The sequence below is a fragment of the Columba livia genome, chromosome 1 (assembly GCF_036013475.1).
Source record: "Columba livia isolate bColLiv1 breed racing homer chromosome 1, bColLiv1.pat.W.v2, whole genome shotgun sequence".
Taxonomy (NCBI): Eukaryota; Metazoa; Chordata; class Aves; order Columbiformes; family Columbidae; genus Columba; species Columba livia.
This window is the reverse complement of record NC_088602.1, coordinates 144,728,210-144,744,085: the sequence shown is the minus strand read 5'-3', so window position 1 is coordinate 144,744,085 and position 15,876 is coordinate 144,728,210. Positions and strand designations below refer to the sequence as shown.

Below are 15,876 nucleotides of genomic sequence, written 5' to 3'. Positions count from 1 at the left end.
CACACAACAAAACCCTCCACACCCACAGAACGTAGTTTTCTGCAGTGGTAGATGGGCACCTGCTTTCCCCTGTACCTCACACCTTTATCCAGTGTACTTGTTTTCCTCCAGTCCCAGGTATCAACCTCACCCTGGAAGATGTATTCTCCTTTTAGTTCTTGGGTACTTTTCCTCCAATTGCACTCTTCTGACTGGGACTTTTCTGCTTTTATTAGCCCTTGTATCCCTCTCTTGCTGGGTTGCCTTACCATTGCTGCTTTTTGCATTGCCAAGAATAAACCTTCCCTGTCTAGGCTGCCCCACTTCAAATAATGTAGGGTGCTCCAACCTCTCCTTTTGGACCTGCTTACAGGTCCTATTCTTTGTGGTCAGGATTTTATTGCAGAGAAGCAAGGATTAAATAGGCAGGAGGATGTCCATGGTGGATAGAGTTCTGCATTGACACCATCTATTTGGGAACAAACCAAAACTTGCTAGCAAATTGCCTTGCAAGCTACTTTCCTTTATAGGGAAAAACCCACCTTGTAATATTTAAGGAGAGTAACTGCAGTGAATATAGAAAGGTAAGAGCATATAGAAATTTACCTGCACTATCACTGAATTTGAAATTAAACATATACTTTCAAAATGACAGAAAAAAAGCTTTCCACTAAGTTCTGCAAGACTTCTGGGACGTGTTTTTGGTTATCAGTCGTATCTACAGTAAATTGTTGTATGATGTCTTGCTAAGTATCTGGCAACTTGTTATGCCATATGCCCATTTCAGTAGTGAAAGATGGCATCTTGCTGTACTGTTTATGAAGTACGTTTACCTGGAAGAAAAGTGATACAACACAGTAAGTTTATTTTGGTAGCTTTTACGTATTACTGGTAATTGAAAGTTTCTTGCATTAGTTTATTTTAGGTGTGAGAAGAAATTGTTTTCATGTTTTGTTTTGGTTTGTGAAGATTTTTAGAATGCAGTAAGTCTGTACAAAATTGTGAAGAAATAAGTACCAAATGAGAACTTATTCAATTATATTAGAATAATCTTGATTAATGTATGAGTATTGTATGTACCTTATACCTTGATGTCCTTAATTCATGAACTTGTATTAACAGTGTTGTAATGTTTAGTTTATCCTTGGGTTTTTCTTTAGTAGTAGGCTTCTATTTATTTTTCAGAATACTATTTGAGTGCCTTTTCAACAGATGATAGATTATTTATTTGAGAGACTGCTGATCTGGTACAAAATTTAATAGCTCAGCTTTTGTTTTTTAATGTAAGCAGGTAGAGAATTATTTTGGCTTTTTAGACAGGCTTGTTCTGCCTCAGATGCAGATGGTAAGTGGGAAGGGGAAGCACTTGTTTAGGATTCTGCTTGCTTAAAAGTTGTACTGATACTTCAGAACAACATGTGAGGAGCCATTTTTATTGAGAAGCTGTAAAAGCTCTGTTTCACATCCTCAGAGCAATCCATAAAAAAAAATTGCATGGCTGATACTGCATGGTTACAGAAGGTTTTTTCCTGTATTGTGCAAGGAGGGAGGCACTTTTGATGAGCCAGATATACTGTGGTGTTAATTATCATTTTTCTGACTAAAAACTTGCAGACAAACTGTTTTCTTTACTAGTATGAACCACTAGTTACTAGTAGTGCTATTACTTGTGATGTAAGATGCTTTTCCAAATATTGGAATGTCAAAGTCTTGCTGGTATATTTTAAAGACAAGGCTGTTATACAAGTCCAGAGTTGAATATGCTTCCACTCTCATCTCTGTCTTGTCTCTATATTCACCTGTACTTACTGTTCAGTCATCTATATCTGCTCTAATGCATAAAAGGGAAATTTCCATTGTTTGGTTTATAATATTAAAACACGTTTTGCTTTGTGTTTAATTGGATACTCTTGTTGACACCGTAGACAAGTTTAAACAGCAGAAACAACAACAAAAAGGATTAAGGAAATTACTTCTGTTGAGATGGAAGGAAGACTTAAGAGATACGCAGGAGAAACGTGTGTTATATGTGAACTTAGTAGTGCATGAAATAAGAGAAGAAAAACCACACCTGTACCTAAATTTTGTGTTGTCCTCTTTTCCTCCCTATCCTGTTCTCAAAGGAAGAAAAATAAAAAGTCTAACAATGCAAATACTATTACTACTTTTAAATGCATTTACGTTTATCTTTCAACTTGAATTCACTGATTAGTGGTTGCAAACTTGTGAAGCCTGAAGTCAAGCTTTTGTTTTCTGTTTTGTTTTCATGAGGGGTTTTGTTTTTTTTGGGTGGGTTTTTTTGTTTGTTTTGTTTGGGTTTTTTTAAGTTGGACTGTTAACAATTAGTGTTGTTTAAATTCCTGAGAATTCTTGCAAAAGCCAAGCTTCTGAATTAAGTTCTTGATAGCAAGATAATGTTTCCTGAAATAGTTTTGGACTAATGTGTCAAATATTTCTTTTAGTTCTGAACAAGATAAGGAAGAATGGATAAAGGTAAATTCATCTATATTCTTTACTTTATAATCACTTTTCCACTGAAGCAATAAAAAAAACAATATTCATATTCTCTGGCTGTAGCTTCCCTCAGCTAATCAGTAATTGGTCAGAATGCAGAGTCCGTTAGAAACATAACATCTCTGACTAATTCCTCCACTGTTTCCTTAGGCGCTTCAGAATACCATAGAAGCTTTTCAGCAGAGGAATGAAACTTTCAGAAACGCTATTGCTAAAGAATATGAAGACATGCCTGTTGAGGTTTCTGTAAGTTGCTGCTCTTCCTTTGTAGCCCTCCTAGTATCCATGTTTTTCTTCAATAACTGGAAGAAGCTTGGCAGAAACTTTGTTTTCAAGTTCACCATTCTTATAGTAGAGGAATTACAAAGCAATCGTCTTGCTGGTAATTGTTTTTCTTTATAATGCCAAATCTTATAAAAAAGCCTCATTTTTTCTTGACTTGTATAACAGAGTACCCTTTCAGTGATGCACAATGATTTTTTTGACTGGGTTCTTTGTTATTTCTTGTATAGATTTCAAAACGCATTTTGAGCTGCGTTTTGCCATTTCCTTTGCAGAGGAAGAGAATAACTATTTTCTCTATTTAAAGTGCTGCACAACTTTTTATACTGGCTTTTTTTTTTTCTTTCCATCCTTTCCCTGCCCTCTGGCAGAATGCTGAGCTTGGGAAGAGAGCACCGAGGTGGATACGAGACAACGAAGTAACCATGTGCATGAAATGCAAGGAGCCCTTTAATGCACTGACAAGGAGACGGCACCACTGCCGAGCGTGTGGACATGTAAGTGCAGAACCTCAGCTGCTGTAGCTGAGGAGTGGGCTTGGGAATGGGTTTGAGAATCTGCTTGAGTTCTGGGGGATGCTTGTTATGCTGTAGAGTTTGTTGCTGTGCTTGTGGCTGAAAGGAGAAGCTGTGTATAGCCTACCACAAAGGTTCCTCTGTCTTCAGTTGGCATGGGAAATGTGGAAGTAATTTGGAGCGGTGGAAGATGTGTGTTTGTGTAAAATGTCCCAAGCCCCTGGATATACAATACACTTATTTCTGAGTGGCCTCCACTGATCTCAGCAGTTTCAAGACTCACTACAAGAGTTTCCCCTCACTACAAGAAAAGACATTGAGGTGCTGGAGAGAGTTCAGAGAAGGGCAATGAAGCTGGTGAGGGGTCTGGAGCACAAGTCTGATGAGGAGCAGATGGGGGAACTGGGGCTGTTTAGCCTGGAGAAAAGGAGGCTGAGGGGAGACCTTATTGCTGTCTACAGCTACCTGAAAGGAGGTTGTAGCATGGAGGGGGTTGGTCTCTTCTCCAGGCAACAAGTGGTAGAACAAGAGGGAACAGCTTCAAGTTGTGCCAGGGGAGGTTTAGATTGGATATTACGAAAAATATCTTCAAGGAAAGTGTTGTCAGGCACTGGAACAGACTGCTCAGGGAAGTGGTGGAGTCACCATCCATGGGAATGTTTATAAGACATACAGATGAGGTTCTTAGGTACATGGTTTAGTGCCAGTGTTAGGTTAATGATCTTGAGGGTCTCTACCAACAAAAATAATTCTATGATTCATTCTATTCTATGATTCTAAGACCGTATTAAGCTGGCATAAGCCAGTGTTATCCCTGGTAGCACTGGCTGCCTCTGCTTACCGTTCTGCAATCTCCTCTCTCCTTGTCCAGAGAAACGTGAAGCCCCGCAGTTTTTCTTTGGGTTACCTTGGGGCTGTTCTCAGCTGGGTTCAGCATGTAACATGCACGAAGCATCGGGGAAAGGCTGAAGGTTGGGATGGGGAGAAAGTATTACTGCTGCTTTCCATGTATGATGCTATGGTAACATATACCACTTTAAAGCAACCATGAAATACAGGATATATCAAAAAGATGGACCCAATTTGAAAATTTAAAATCACTGGATATCTCTGCAACCATGAACCACCCATGAATGAAACACTTACCACTTGAAAGAGTGGGACATAATGTTTCAAATTATTTGTTTGTAAATTTTTGTGTAATTGTAACATGTTGCCATTGTGAAATATACTGCTTTGAAACTAGATCCATCTTTTTGAAACATCCTGTAGTGGAATGAGTTCAGAGTGCTTTAGTTGCCATCCAGCAGCTATGCTTTTCTCCAGCAGATGGTAGTGCAAGCCCAGGTTTAATATTTGTCTTGCAGGTTATCTTGCATGATTTCTTTCTAATATTTTCACGTGGTGTGAAGACTTACTGCATTCATAATGCTGGTTTTGTTCTTTGCAAGACACTAGAGATGTTTTCAGAAGTTCTGAATTATTCATTATACAGTTGTTATCTGTTTTTTATTCTTTTTTTTTCTAGGTCATTCTGTCTTAAAACTCCTTCATTAATCTAAAGATCATATGCTTCCTTTTTTTCTTCCTTTTGTTTAGAGTCCTAAGTACTTCCCTTTATTATAGTTCACATCTCCTTCCACTTTGATTTTAAACATATTTTCATGGGAATTAATTTGGATCAGTGATAGTGTCTTTCTAGCAAGAACTAATTGGAAATATTTAACTAGTATTCTCGAGAGATACTAGTTGAAGGTAGTGATCTAGATTAATACTGCAGAGCCCTGGTCCACAATAAAAATTTGATCAGGTGTTTGAGTGGTTCACATCCATTTGTCTACCTTTCTTTCTTGAAATAACAGCACTCATGCTTTTAGTACAGGCTCTCTCTTTCCCCTGAAAGAACATTTCTGTGGAAAAATATTTGTAATGAAAGAACTTCTCTCAGATCTTCTTGCATTTCAGTTTTCTGTATATGTTTTGTGAAAAGACAAAAGCCAGTGTGACAGTGGTTTATGCTGTGTACTCATCAGCAGTTTCTGGAACTGTAAATTTAATATTTCTTAGGTTAAAAAAGTAACCATTTCTAATTTTATTAATTTTTTAATCATTAAAAGTGCATCTCAGTTCTACATCTCTGAGGTTATGTAGAAAACCAAATGCTAAGTGTACCTTTTCAGAGTGGCATCTAAAGAAACTGAAGGATTTTCTTCCTGTGGCGTGGTTCTGGTTCTATTCTTTAACCTACAGATATAAGTGAAAGCCTAATGTGATTTTATACAAAGTTGCCACCAGGTAAATAGTAAAAAGCAATTCTAGTTACGAAGCAGTGGCACAAATTTGGAGAAACTGTTCATTTCACTTAAGTTACTGTTGACATAACAATCACCACAAAGCAATTAGCTATCTTGTTTTGTATAATTAAATAAATGATACTAATTAGTTATAATATTAATGTTAAATTAAATTCTGTTTCTATAAAGTTTTGTAAATCCTTAAATTTCATATATTTTCTTATTTTTTTTGTTTGTAAGGTGGTTTGCTGGAAATGTTCCGATTATAAGGCACATCTCGAATACGATGGTAATAAATTGAACAAAGTCTGTAAGGACTGCTATCATGTTATAATCGGTTGTACAGACAGTGAAGAAAAGAAGAAGAAAGGCATCTTGGAGGTATGTAATTTAAAAACACTATGTGCAGAGTTGCAAACTATTTCAGTAGGTGAAAAACAGTAGCATTCTTGCAGGGTTTCTTCATGTTTGAGAAATAGTAAATAGACTAAATTCATCCTATCCAATAGATTTTTTTTGTTTTCACCATTCATCTCTTACAATACTACTATGTTTCTGACAACTTTTTTTTTAAAGGGGAAATTATGAAACTTAGCTTGTTTTCTTCTTTCCCGTTATATCAGCTCATGTGATAAAACAATAACTTTCTTTATAAATCTTCAGTTTTCTTCTTCTGCACTTAAGCTATCATAGCAACAAAACCCACTGCTACTACAATGATTCTTGAAAACATGAACCCAAACTGAAAAGCTTGGGGACAGAGGTGACAGGGAATGTGGGAGAATTTTGCTGTTCGGAGTCTGTGTAGTTACTGTTTTGATCAGTGTATACAACAGACCTTTATGACTTAAAGTTGCTCTCAGCCTTTGGCATCTAAAAAGTCAAGGTCCCAGTCAGACAACAAAGACCTATGTTTCTCTAATGATTAAGGGGAGAAATAGGCATCTTGCAATTGCAATTAACCATCACGTTTCTTAAATCCCCCTTTATAGGCTCCTTTAAAATGCCTGACATACATTAGAGAAATATCATCCTAACTTTGTCAAGACATATTTATCTTGGGATGTAGCAGAGAAGGGGGTGACCCTTGAGCTGAAAACCAACAGTAAAAGAATGCAAAAATAAGATGCAGATGGTAATTCCGTATACAGTTCATAACCCGTGTTGCCTTGAACACACTTGACTACAGTCTCTTAAATGAGAAAGAGTAAGGAGCATAGGACTCCACTAGCTTACCTTACAGTCAAGAGACTGTTGTTTCTTGGCATGATGGCTTTTTTAAGGTAGATGAAGGAGCTATAGCGTCTCTTGGAAATATCTGTCTATATGCTGAATCTCATGACAATGGAGTAGTTGGTACCATGTTGCAGCATCCAGACAGCATCACCACTGGGGCAGGAAAAAAAATGGATGGAAGTAAATATTAACACATAATCATTTTGTGTTCTTTCTGTTCTTCTCAGGATCACTATTTATCCCATGTAGCATGTCACTCTGTCTTCAGATTTTAAGCAATTCACCTATTTTTTCCTCTAGGATTAGTGCTTACATTCTGTTATTCTTAGAAATGTGTTTGCATCTGATCCTGTAATAATATTTCGACTGCCAAAATAAAGTCGTTATCATATTGGCTAGTTAGTAGCACTTGCGTGCTAACATGATGTTATCTTATAAATAGGATATTGTTGTTGATACTAAGATACAGAGAAAGGCTAGCTGTGGTGGTGAAATGAGATTGAGAGTGATCTGGAAGTGTATAATCCAAAATTAGTGATGAAAGAAGGAATTGATTACATATGTGATGATGGAGTACATGTTGTGATTATATGTATGCATTATATAAATATTCTCCATAAATCCAGTCCTTAACTTATTTGGGTATTTGCTCAAGCTGTTTTGCAAATGTTATCTAAGATTATATATGAATGGTGATGTATTTCAGCTTTTCTGTTCTATGTGTTTTGAGTCTCTTTTAAATAAAGTTTATTTTCCTTTTTATTCTTTATACTGTCTCCTAGATTGAATCTGCAGAAGTCTCTGGAAACAGTGTCATATGTAGCTTTCTTCAGTACATGGAAAAATCAAAGCCCTGGCAGAAAGCGTGGTGTGTTATACCTAAACAAGAAGCTCTTGTGCTCTACATGTATGGTGCTCCACAGGTATGTACAGAGAAAATGGAAAAGATTTTAGCAATTATTGTCCCTGACATCTGAGGAAGTCAAGTCAAATAGCTTGGGAATGGAAGAAGGACCCAAGTGTTTTTGCCAACCTGTATGGTAAACAAGAGGTGGTGGGCAGATTAGTTGGCTGTTCTTAATCAAGAACTTCTCCTTCTTAGGATGTTAAAGCTCTGGCTACAATTCCACTTCTGGGCTACACAGTAGATGACACTCCAAGAAGTGCTGACCTCCCGCACAGCTTCAAACTGACCCAGTCTAAGTCTGTGCACAGTTTTGCTGCGGACAATGAGGAACTAAAACAGAAATGGCTAAAAGTTATCCATTTAGCTGTCAAAGGTGAGACGCCAGAATGTCAAAATGAACTGCAAGTGAATTTAGAAGAGCAACCTGAATCTTCTAAAATGTCTGAATGCTGAAGCTCAAGAACACACATGGTATTTTTAAGAGATTTCAGTTGAATTTGTGGTTGACCTTTGTGTTAACCTTTCTTTGCTGAATCAAGGAAGAAAAAAAAAAAAAAAGAAAAAGAAACTTCTTACTACCGTACACATCTTAGCACTTTATGTTTGGGAAAAATTCTGGTCTTTTTAGGGATCTTTTTCTTATATTTATGTTCTGTCAATAAGTGATGTACAGGTCCATTTCAGAGACTTTTTAAAAAATGTGAATGCTATTAAAATACGTACTAACTTTACTGTACTGTTTGTTTGTTGTGATGCAAATTTTTTCGAAAATCCAGTTGCTCTTTGGTTAACATTTGCTACTTTCATTAAGAATGCGAATATTGAAGCTTCCTACTTACATGTTAGGACTTGCAACAGGATGAAAGATATACCTCCACATTGCCAAAATAGATCCGTAGTTAAATATCCAGGGACAGTTTGGTTTAATGTATGTAGTTTATAGATGGAATTCCACAGATCTGTACATATGTTGTATTCACTTGTCTCTTTTTAATTAATGCAAATTGCTTTCACAGGTATATTGGCTTTTAAAGTTTCAATCTATCAAGGAAACAATCTAATGATTTTTCAATCTAGATGAATACCTAAAATATGAGAAAACAATATATAATATATGTACAGTATTAAAAATGTACAATACTTGATTTTTGCTTTGATTTCGTGATACTGGGTTCCTATTAGTGAATAATTTATTTAAAAAGCATGTTTTCTATTTGAAATTAAACACAGTCCTAAATTAACAAATACTGTTCAGTGATTTGTTTTAATAGCAGACATTTAATAATCTTGATATTTTTATGCATTAAAAACATAGCAGTAATGTAAGTGGCATGCGATGGACAAATATGTTCCAGTTGTGCTTAAAAGACTAGTTGCCTTTCTTAGGTATCCCATCACCATTCTCTTTAAAGAGTGCAGTAGTTCATTATTAAAATGGAGTATGTGGTCTGGAAAAGCAGCAGATTCTAGTAACCTTTTGGGAACCTGTATTTTTGCTATTATGGTTATTGGAACAAAACAACATTTGGAACTTAAAACTTTTAATTTTTGTGGAAGATTAGATACTGTAATACTTATTTATTACAACAGTCTTCAAGGATTATTGTTGTAAAGTGGAGCCTGCTTTATACGAATCTAGTGTGAGGTCTGAGCCTGCAAATCTCAAGTTGCATTAACTGACATTATTTACATTCTGCTGTGGGAGTGAAGACTTGTTAGCTTTACAGTATTAAGTCCATTATAAACTTCCATTGCTATTAGGCTTTTTATAAAAAATGGCAAATGACCTTCCTAAATTTTTTACTGTAACATCCTTGGATGAAATATGATAAATTCAGAGGTAGCGATCGACTATCAAGTAGACAATTAAAATCACTGCCATCTTTCCTTTCCTGACCCCTCAAAGGAAGGAAAATATGTAGCTTGTGCAATCAACTTGTTGTAAGAACATTCAGGAGTCTTACTTCTCAATATAACTGCAATCTGTATTTTAGATCACGTCAAGCTGAAGAGCTCAGGTTCAAGTCAGGTTTATTAGTAACATGGGCGCAGATTTAAATTGTCGCTTTTTTATAATGAGATTTCCAGACAAAGTATTAATCAAACTCCCACTTTACTCTTTTTGTGACATAATAGGGGAAAAAAAAAAAAACTTTAGCATTTAACAAAGGATTGTTAAAGGAACCTCTGTTTTTAGTGTATCATTCTTCGGTAAAAATAATGTCACGCAACTTCATGTTAATGGGCTGGACTTTGCTCTCATCTGCACAAATCCAAAATCTACCATGGCCTTTAGGCTTCAAAGCTTTAAACTAGCAATTATTAGGACATGGTATTGTAGAGTACTAACTCTACAGTTGACTTTGAGTGTCTGTTCTGAATTATTCCTCGGGTGCTCCACATGTCCAGGTCATTCTGCATGTAACCCTAGTATTACTTTTATCTGATATGTAAGCTCTTCTGTAATTCTCGAAGAGATTTCAAGTTATTTCTACTGTCAGCTGTATTTATTTATGGGCAGCTCAAGTCCATATGGATTCACGTTGGTGAGTACCATCAAATTGTTGCCTGGGTCTCCCTAGCTAGTATGTGTTGTCTTGTGTATACCTTGGTGAGGGATGGGGAAACATTCAGGTAAGCAAGAAGAACTCTCTGTGGCTAACTTTCTGACATGATCATGTCCTGAAAGTGGGTATCTTCTAAAAGAGTCTCAAGTGCAATCGTGGGATCTGGAGGGGGTCATTTTACAACATCCTAATGTATAGAAACATTGTCACCCATGGTCAAGTGGTTGAGTGTAAGGGGAGAAGTTGCCTTAAAGGAGTCTCCAGATAAGACTGACTGAGCTACTCTGAAAATAATACAATGGTATGACTGCAGTCATGTAGTACACTCTGTTTTCTATGCTCCTGCAAACTTAATTCTGAGCCAAGTAGGAAGACCTATTCCAGCTAAATTATTAGGGAAATGGTTAGAAGCAGCAATTTCTCAGCTGCTTTATTGTTTATAGTGGTATTGAGTATCTGAAGCAGCTTGAGTAATTTCAGCATCTCCCAGACGAAGCCCTACATTTGGGCATAAAAGCTTTGAGATGGAGTTAGCATTGGGAGTCGTTTATTTGGATGTTAGCCTCATGTTTGTTCTCAGCCATTAAAGTTTATATAGTGGGGGATATTTTATTTACCCTAGTACAACCTATTTCATGTTCCCGTAATCATTTGTTTGGTTAGAATCGTTCTCTTCTGGGTCAGAATGTCTTGGAACTGAAATGTATGGTTCTTGTGTGTATATTGTAGGAAAAGTACATACCATCAACATTAAAGGAGATCAGAAGATGGAGAAGTTGCTTCTAGATTTAACCACCCTGTTTTACTCCACTCTCCACAGACAAGCCCCCCTTACGGCATCTAAAACTTTAGATTGTAAATTATGGCCACAGAGGAACAAATTCAAAGTAGTAGCTGCTGTGGCTCAAGTATCATGACCAAAGCAGTCAAATTAAAACCATAATTATAATAAGGGATAGGCTGTTCCCATTTCAGCTGTTAAATTATTTTTTGAAATGGCATTAAACATATATTAGCATAAAACAGTGTGTGTAAGGTATAAACTATAACTGAGCATTCATTCATAATGCATGAATGTACGTGAATGGCTCTGCTGAATTATTTAAGGTTTGCAATTCTTGTGCCCAAGAAATGCTTGTTTCTCACTTTAAAAATGACCAGTCTTCTGTGCAATTTAAATCAAATCAAATGTTTTGTGCATTTTTATCTGTGTTCAACCAGACCAATGGTTTAATTTTATCATGAATATGTATTTTTAAAATTACTTATTATGTTTCCCCTATCATGGAAAAATAGCGTATTGTGACATCTGCATGTTTGCACCATTCTTCCAGATCCTCTAAAAATGGTTTTCTGCTGTTGGGTATTCCTGCTTGGTTGAAGAGCTGCTGTAAAATCCAAAGCATCTAGTACTCTTTACACTGAGTAGTTTGGTTTATTCCAAAATGTATTTCATTTTTATGTGCAAAATAGATATTGAGAATACAAAACATTCTCCTCTATTGGGAGTAGAATATTGAACCACTTTAAATGTATGTAATAAATAGTGGCACCTTTTTATGCAAAACCATCTCAAAGTGCTTTATAAATCACCTCAAAGATTCTAAATCCCTCTGATAGAAAAGAGGGGTTTTATTCTTCATATTGTTAAATTACGGATGAAGCCAAGGCACTGATTAAATGTAGAATAAATACACTACCATCTGCATAGATTTTAGATGAGGTTATAGAAGTATGCTCTAAGGAGTTCTGAGTGGAGTCAGGAAAAACAAACAAAACATATATATATATATATATATATATATATATATGTTATATGTAAATTTGTGGGAAAGATTTAGAAACACTTGACAGGTTCTTTGGGTTTTGTTGTTTTCTTGTTTGTGTTTTGTTTGTTTGTGTTTTGTGTTTATTTTTGTTTTGCTTTTTTAACCTACATAACCACTTGGCTAAGTATAAAAGCTGGTCAGCTTTTTATTTCAAGACAAGAATAAATAAAATGAACACAGGGCAGTTGTTATTAATACTGAAGGGGAGGCTTTCAGGAAAGAAATAAACATTCCATGTAGAAATAATTCTAAGCAATAAAAAAGGAGTTTTCTCCATAAATCTATTTACAGATCTTTAGCTGGTATAAACTAGCAGAGACCTGCTGGAGCTATTATACCCTCAGTGATTGAAATTAATGTACAGTCTGCCTTACATGATATAAAGTAAAGACACTTGCAGAAAATCGAGATTCCACTAGTTTGAGAGCTGCTTACTTACTATGTCTCATCTGGAACCATAGCGCTCATTGAATTTCAGATGGGTTTAAGTTGGAGATAATTGATACAGAGGAGAATGTAAACAGCTTGAAATACATATCCCAGAATAAATTACTAGAGAAATAATTTTATGACAGAACTGACTATCCTGAAGATAAATCCATTGGTGAAATAGGCATCATCTTAGTCTGTGGTGTACTGTTATTTGAAATCTGAAATGAAATGTGTGGAGTTTTTTGTCTCCAGTCTCTTGCCCTGTTGGTATGAGAAATTTACCTGCCTGATTCTGGTCCCTGGGACTATAGTGATGTTCCTTGGATAGGAGTTTTAATCTGCTAGTCAGATTGTTTTCTAAATTCTTTTCCTTTAACAAAACGAAAAATTAATTTAATGGTTGTATATGTGTGTAAATATACACATATGCATATGCATGTGTGTGTATATGTATATATGTGTATTTATGTATCTGAGACTATTATTCAGGTGACCTGTTTTCAAGCAGTATTTTACAATCAATAAATGCACTGTGCTGCATTCAAGATATATAATGTATATTTACTGTGTTGAGTATGCTTTTCAGAGGAAAAAAAATGAGAGAAGCATGTTTACTATTTCAGCCTAATTACACACACAAAAAAAGACCCAACATGCTAAATTCAGTAAGGCATTCAATCTGCTTTCTTTAAAACCTTGGGATTAAATTTCTTCACAGACTTCAACTATGGCATTTTGCTTTCACCCCTTCCTCTTCCTAGCACAAGTGAAGGTTGACCGTGGTTTTTCTCTACTAAAATCTTCAAGCAAATTTCTTTGAATAAAAGATGTTTTCACTGTATAACACCAACCTACTTCAGTTTATAGTTCATCCTTGTAGATTCATTAACTATTTATGATGAAAACATTCAGAAAAGGGGGAACTGTGTCAAAGCATTTTCAGATGTATGTGCCCTAGGATTTTTAAGAAAGATGTTAATTTTGTTGCCTATAGGGAACAGTTTGCAATGGAAGTATTGGGTTTTTTCTATTAGCATGTTTTGTATTCTGAAGCCCTCAAGGTTGGTTAATACACTTAATTTTAGTGGGAACTGGATCAGCTGTAATGTTTGACATCAGAATTATAGGCTATACTTGTTAATTTTCCTTCATTATGGAAACAATTTTAATTGCGAAAATACTTTTTTAAAAAATATCAATATTTGGAAGAGGTGTAAATTTGTTCTGGTTTTGCAATAACGTGAAGAATACTTAAAAGGTGAAATATAAATGCCGTTGTAAGTTGTGCAAATGTAAGTGGTCATTTTTATGGTCAAGAAATACATGAATGTAAAAAAATTTGAAGATATTGTATATATTTTCTGTAATATATGTATATTGGGTCATAAGGTGGGTGGAGAATTGTACAAATTAAGCACTTTAATTCCTGTTGAGTACTGAAAAGAAATTTGTATCCTGTAAAATAAAAGCATCATTAAATAAGTATTGCTGGTTGACTTTTCGTCCACCTACTGTGTACTTTGCTAGTGAAATCTTTAAACTGTGTTTCCAATTATGTGTGACTGTCTGTTTTGAAACACTGGTAGCTAATTTGCTGAAGTGCTGGTTATTCACAAGAACTGAAGATAGATGCTGAGTAAAGGACAGTATATAATGCTGTGATGCCTTAGACTGGGAAGAGAAAAGATGCAGTCCTTCACAGTTCATATTAATATTTCTATAATGAAAATAATGTTCTCCCATGTGACTACGATGCTAGGAGTGTAGTTGATGGGTTTCTTCATTGCCACCTCCATAGAAAAGTGGAGAAAGGAAGGGATGTGTTCAGTGCAGCCCCATAGTATAACTCAAGCGCTGCTCTGAACAAAAGGATGAAACAAAACATTGAGCAGCTGTTCAGCACCATCTCTTGTTCACTGAATGCAAGTGGTGCAGCAAAATGATCAGGTAATTAGACGGATCATGAACTTCAGCACAGGCAACTTCTGTTCTTTAAATTCATCTGCTAGCTAAGCACATGTTCAGTTTATGGGAGTGCCACTTAAACTGCAGCTACTCGTTTTCTAAGTGTCCTTTAACAGACAGAACCATTTTCAGTTGCCTCCAGTTTCCGTCATTTGTACACAGTAAACCTGTTATGTTTGTATCTTATTCATTCTTGGTCTTCTGCGGGAACAGAATGGGCAGGGGTGCAGAAAAGACATATATAGGGAAATACAGAGAGGAAAATTTACTGTATTATTTGTTAGTTCTTGTTGCGTACAAGAATTTTCTTTAGTTTCTACTTTTTCTTCTCTTTGGGAACACCATAAGCAGATTAGTATTTGAAATAAGTACTGATGAAGCAAAGAAAGTAATGCTTCCCTCTCTGTTTACATAATTTTTTCCACTAACTTTTCTGTTTTGTTTTCCCTGTGATTAAATCTGTTCCAAAACCACTATTTTCCTCATTATACACAATGCAATGCCTTCTACATGGAAACAAAAATAACAGAATTTACCTTAAAATGTGCTTTAATTAGAAAACACAATTATAAAACTCAAACCACAGGAAATCCATCATCACAGCTCCTACTTAATTCCTTACTATCAGCAGGTTTAATCAGCACTGAGATATTTCTAGCAAATTGCCTAGGTGCCCATCTAAATACAGGGTTGGTAAGTGGTAGGTGGCATCTCCTCTGGCTCTCCCTAAGAGCCTGACTAATTCTGCCTCATTACCACAGAATTGTTCCTGGCATTGTGTGAGCTTCCTAACAAGAGAGAAATGGCATGCCCGCCTTTGGTAAACACAAAATTTAGAGCTTGTTTGCTGTAAAGAAATTGCTCTGGAGGTTCCTGTGGTGTGTCTAATGAGCAAGTGGAGGGACCCTTATGATTGTGACCATTTTGTCATGGAGCTGCTCATGTTCTGCCTCCTTGGCCCTGACCACTAGACAGCTGTGATGATATTAAGCCTCATCACATCCGGTTCATGTGGTAAATCAGGATACGCCCAGCTGAGTTTATTTGCTTGAGGTCTACCCTGTGTCTGTGGTGCTGATTTTTGTCTATGTCCCAAAAACATAATACTCTGGTGTCATGAGCAGGATGTGCTAACTGCTCTCTATCTCAAACTAATTTATTTATTTGTATTACAGCATTTGCGGTAATACAAAGTCTTAAGTTATGAAGAATCCATCACATAGACAGGTAAGTTTTCCAGTTGTTAGCTACACTCTCTGTAGTCTGCTTTTGTTTGTTTGCTGTAATGATTCTCTAGTCAGCCCTCAAGTAGCCTCCAACCATCACGATCTTATCAAGAGAATTCATTAAGAATTT

At 36.0% G+C, this 15,876-nt stretch overlaps 1 protein-coding gene across 14 annotated transcripts in view; it reads left to right on the top strand.

Moving 5' to 3' along the window:
• Positions 1–14,038, top strand: part of FGD4 (FYVE, RhoGEF and PH domain containing 4) — a 119,891-nt gene extending 105,853 nt beyond the window's left edge. For all 14 annotated transcript variants that reach the window (XM_065034966.1, XM_065034977.1, XM_065035038.1 and 11 more), the window contains 6 exons: positions 2,442–2,472; positions 2,644–2,739; positions 3,147–3,272; positions 5,825–5,965; positions 7,603–7,743; positions 7,923–14,038. In XM_065034966.1, coding sequence (XP_064891038.1) covers positions 2,442–2,472; positions 2,644–2,739; positions 3,147–3,272; positions 5,825–5,965; positions 7,603–7,743; positions 7,923–8,180 — 793 coding nt within the window. In that variant the 3' untranslated portion in view covers positions 8,181–14,038. The remainder of the gene's footprint in view (positions 1–2,441; positions 2,473–2,643; positions 2,740–3,146; positions 3,273–5,824; positions 5,966–7,602; positions 7,744–7,922) is intronic.
• The last annotated feature ends 1,838 nt before the right edge of the window (positions 14,039–15,876 follow it).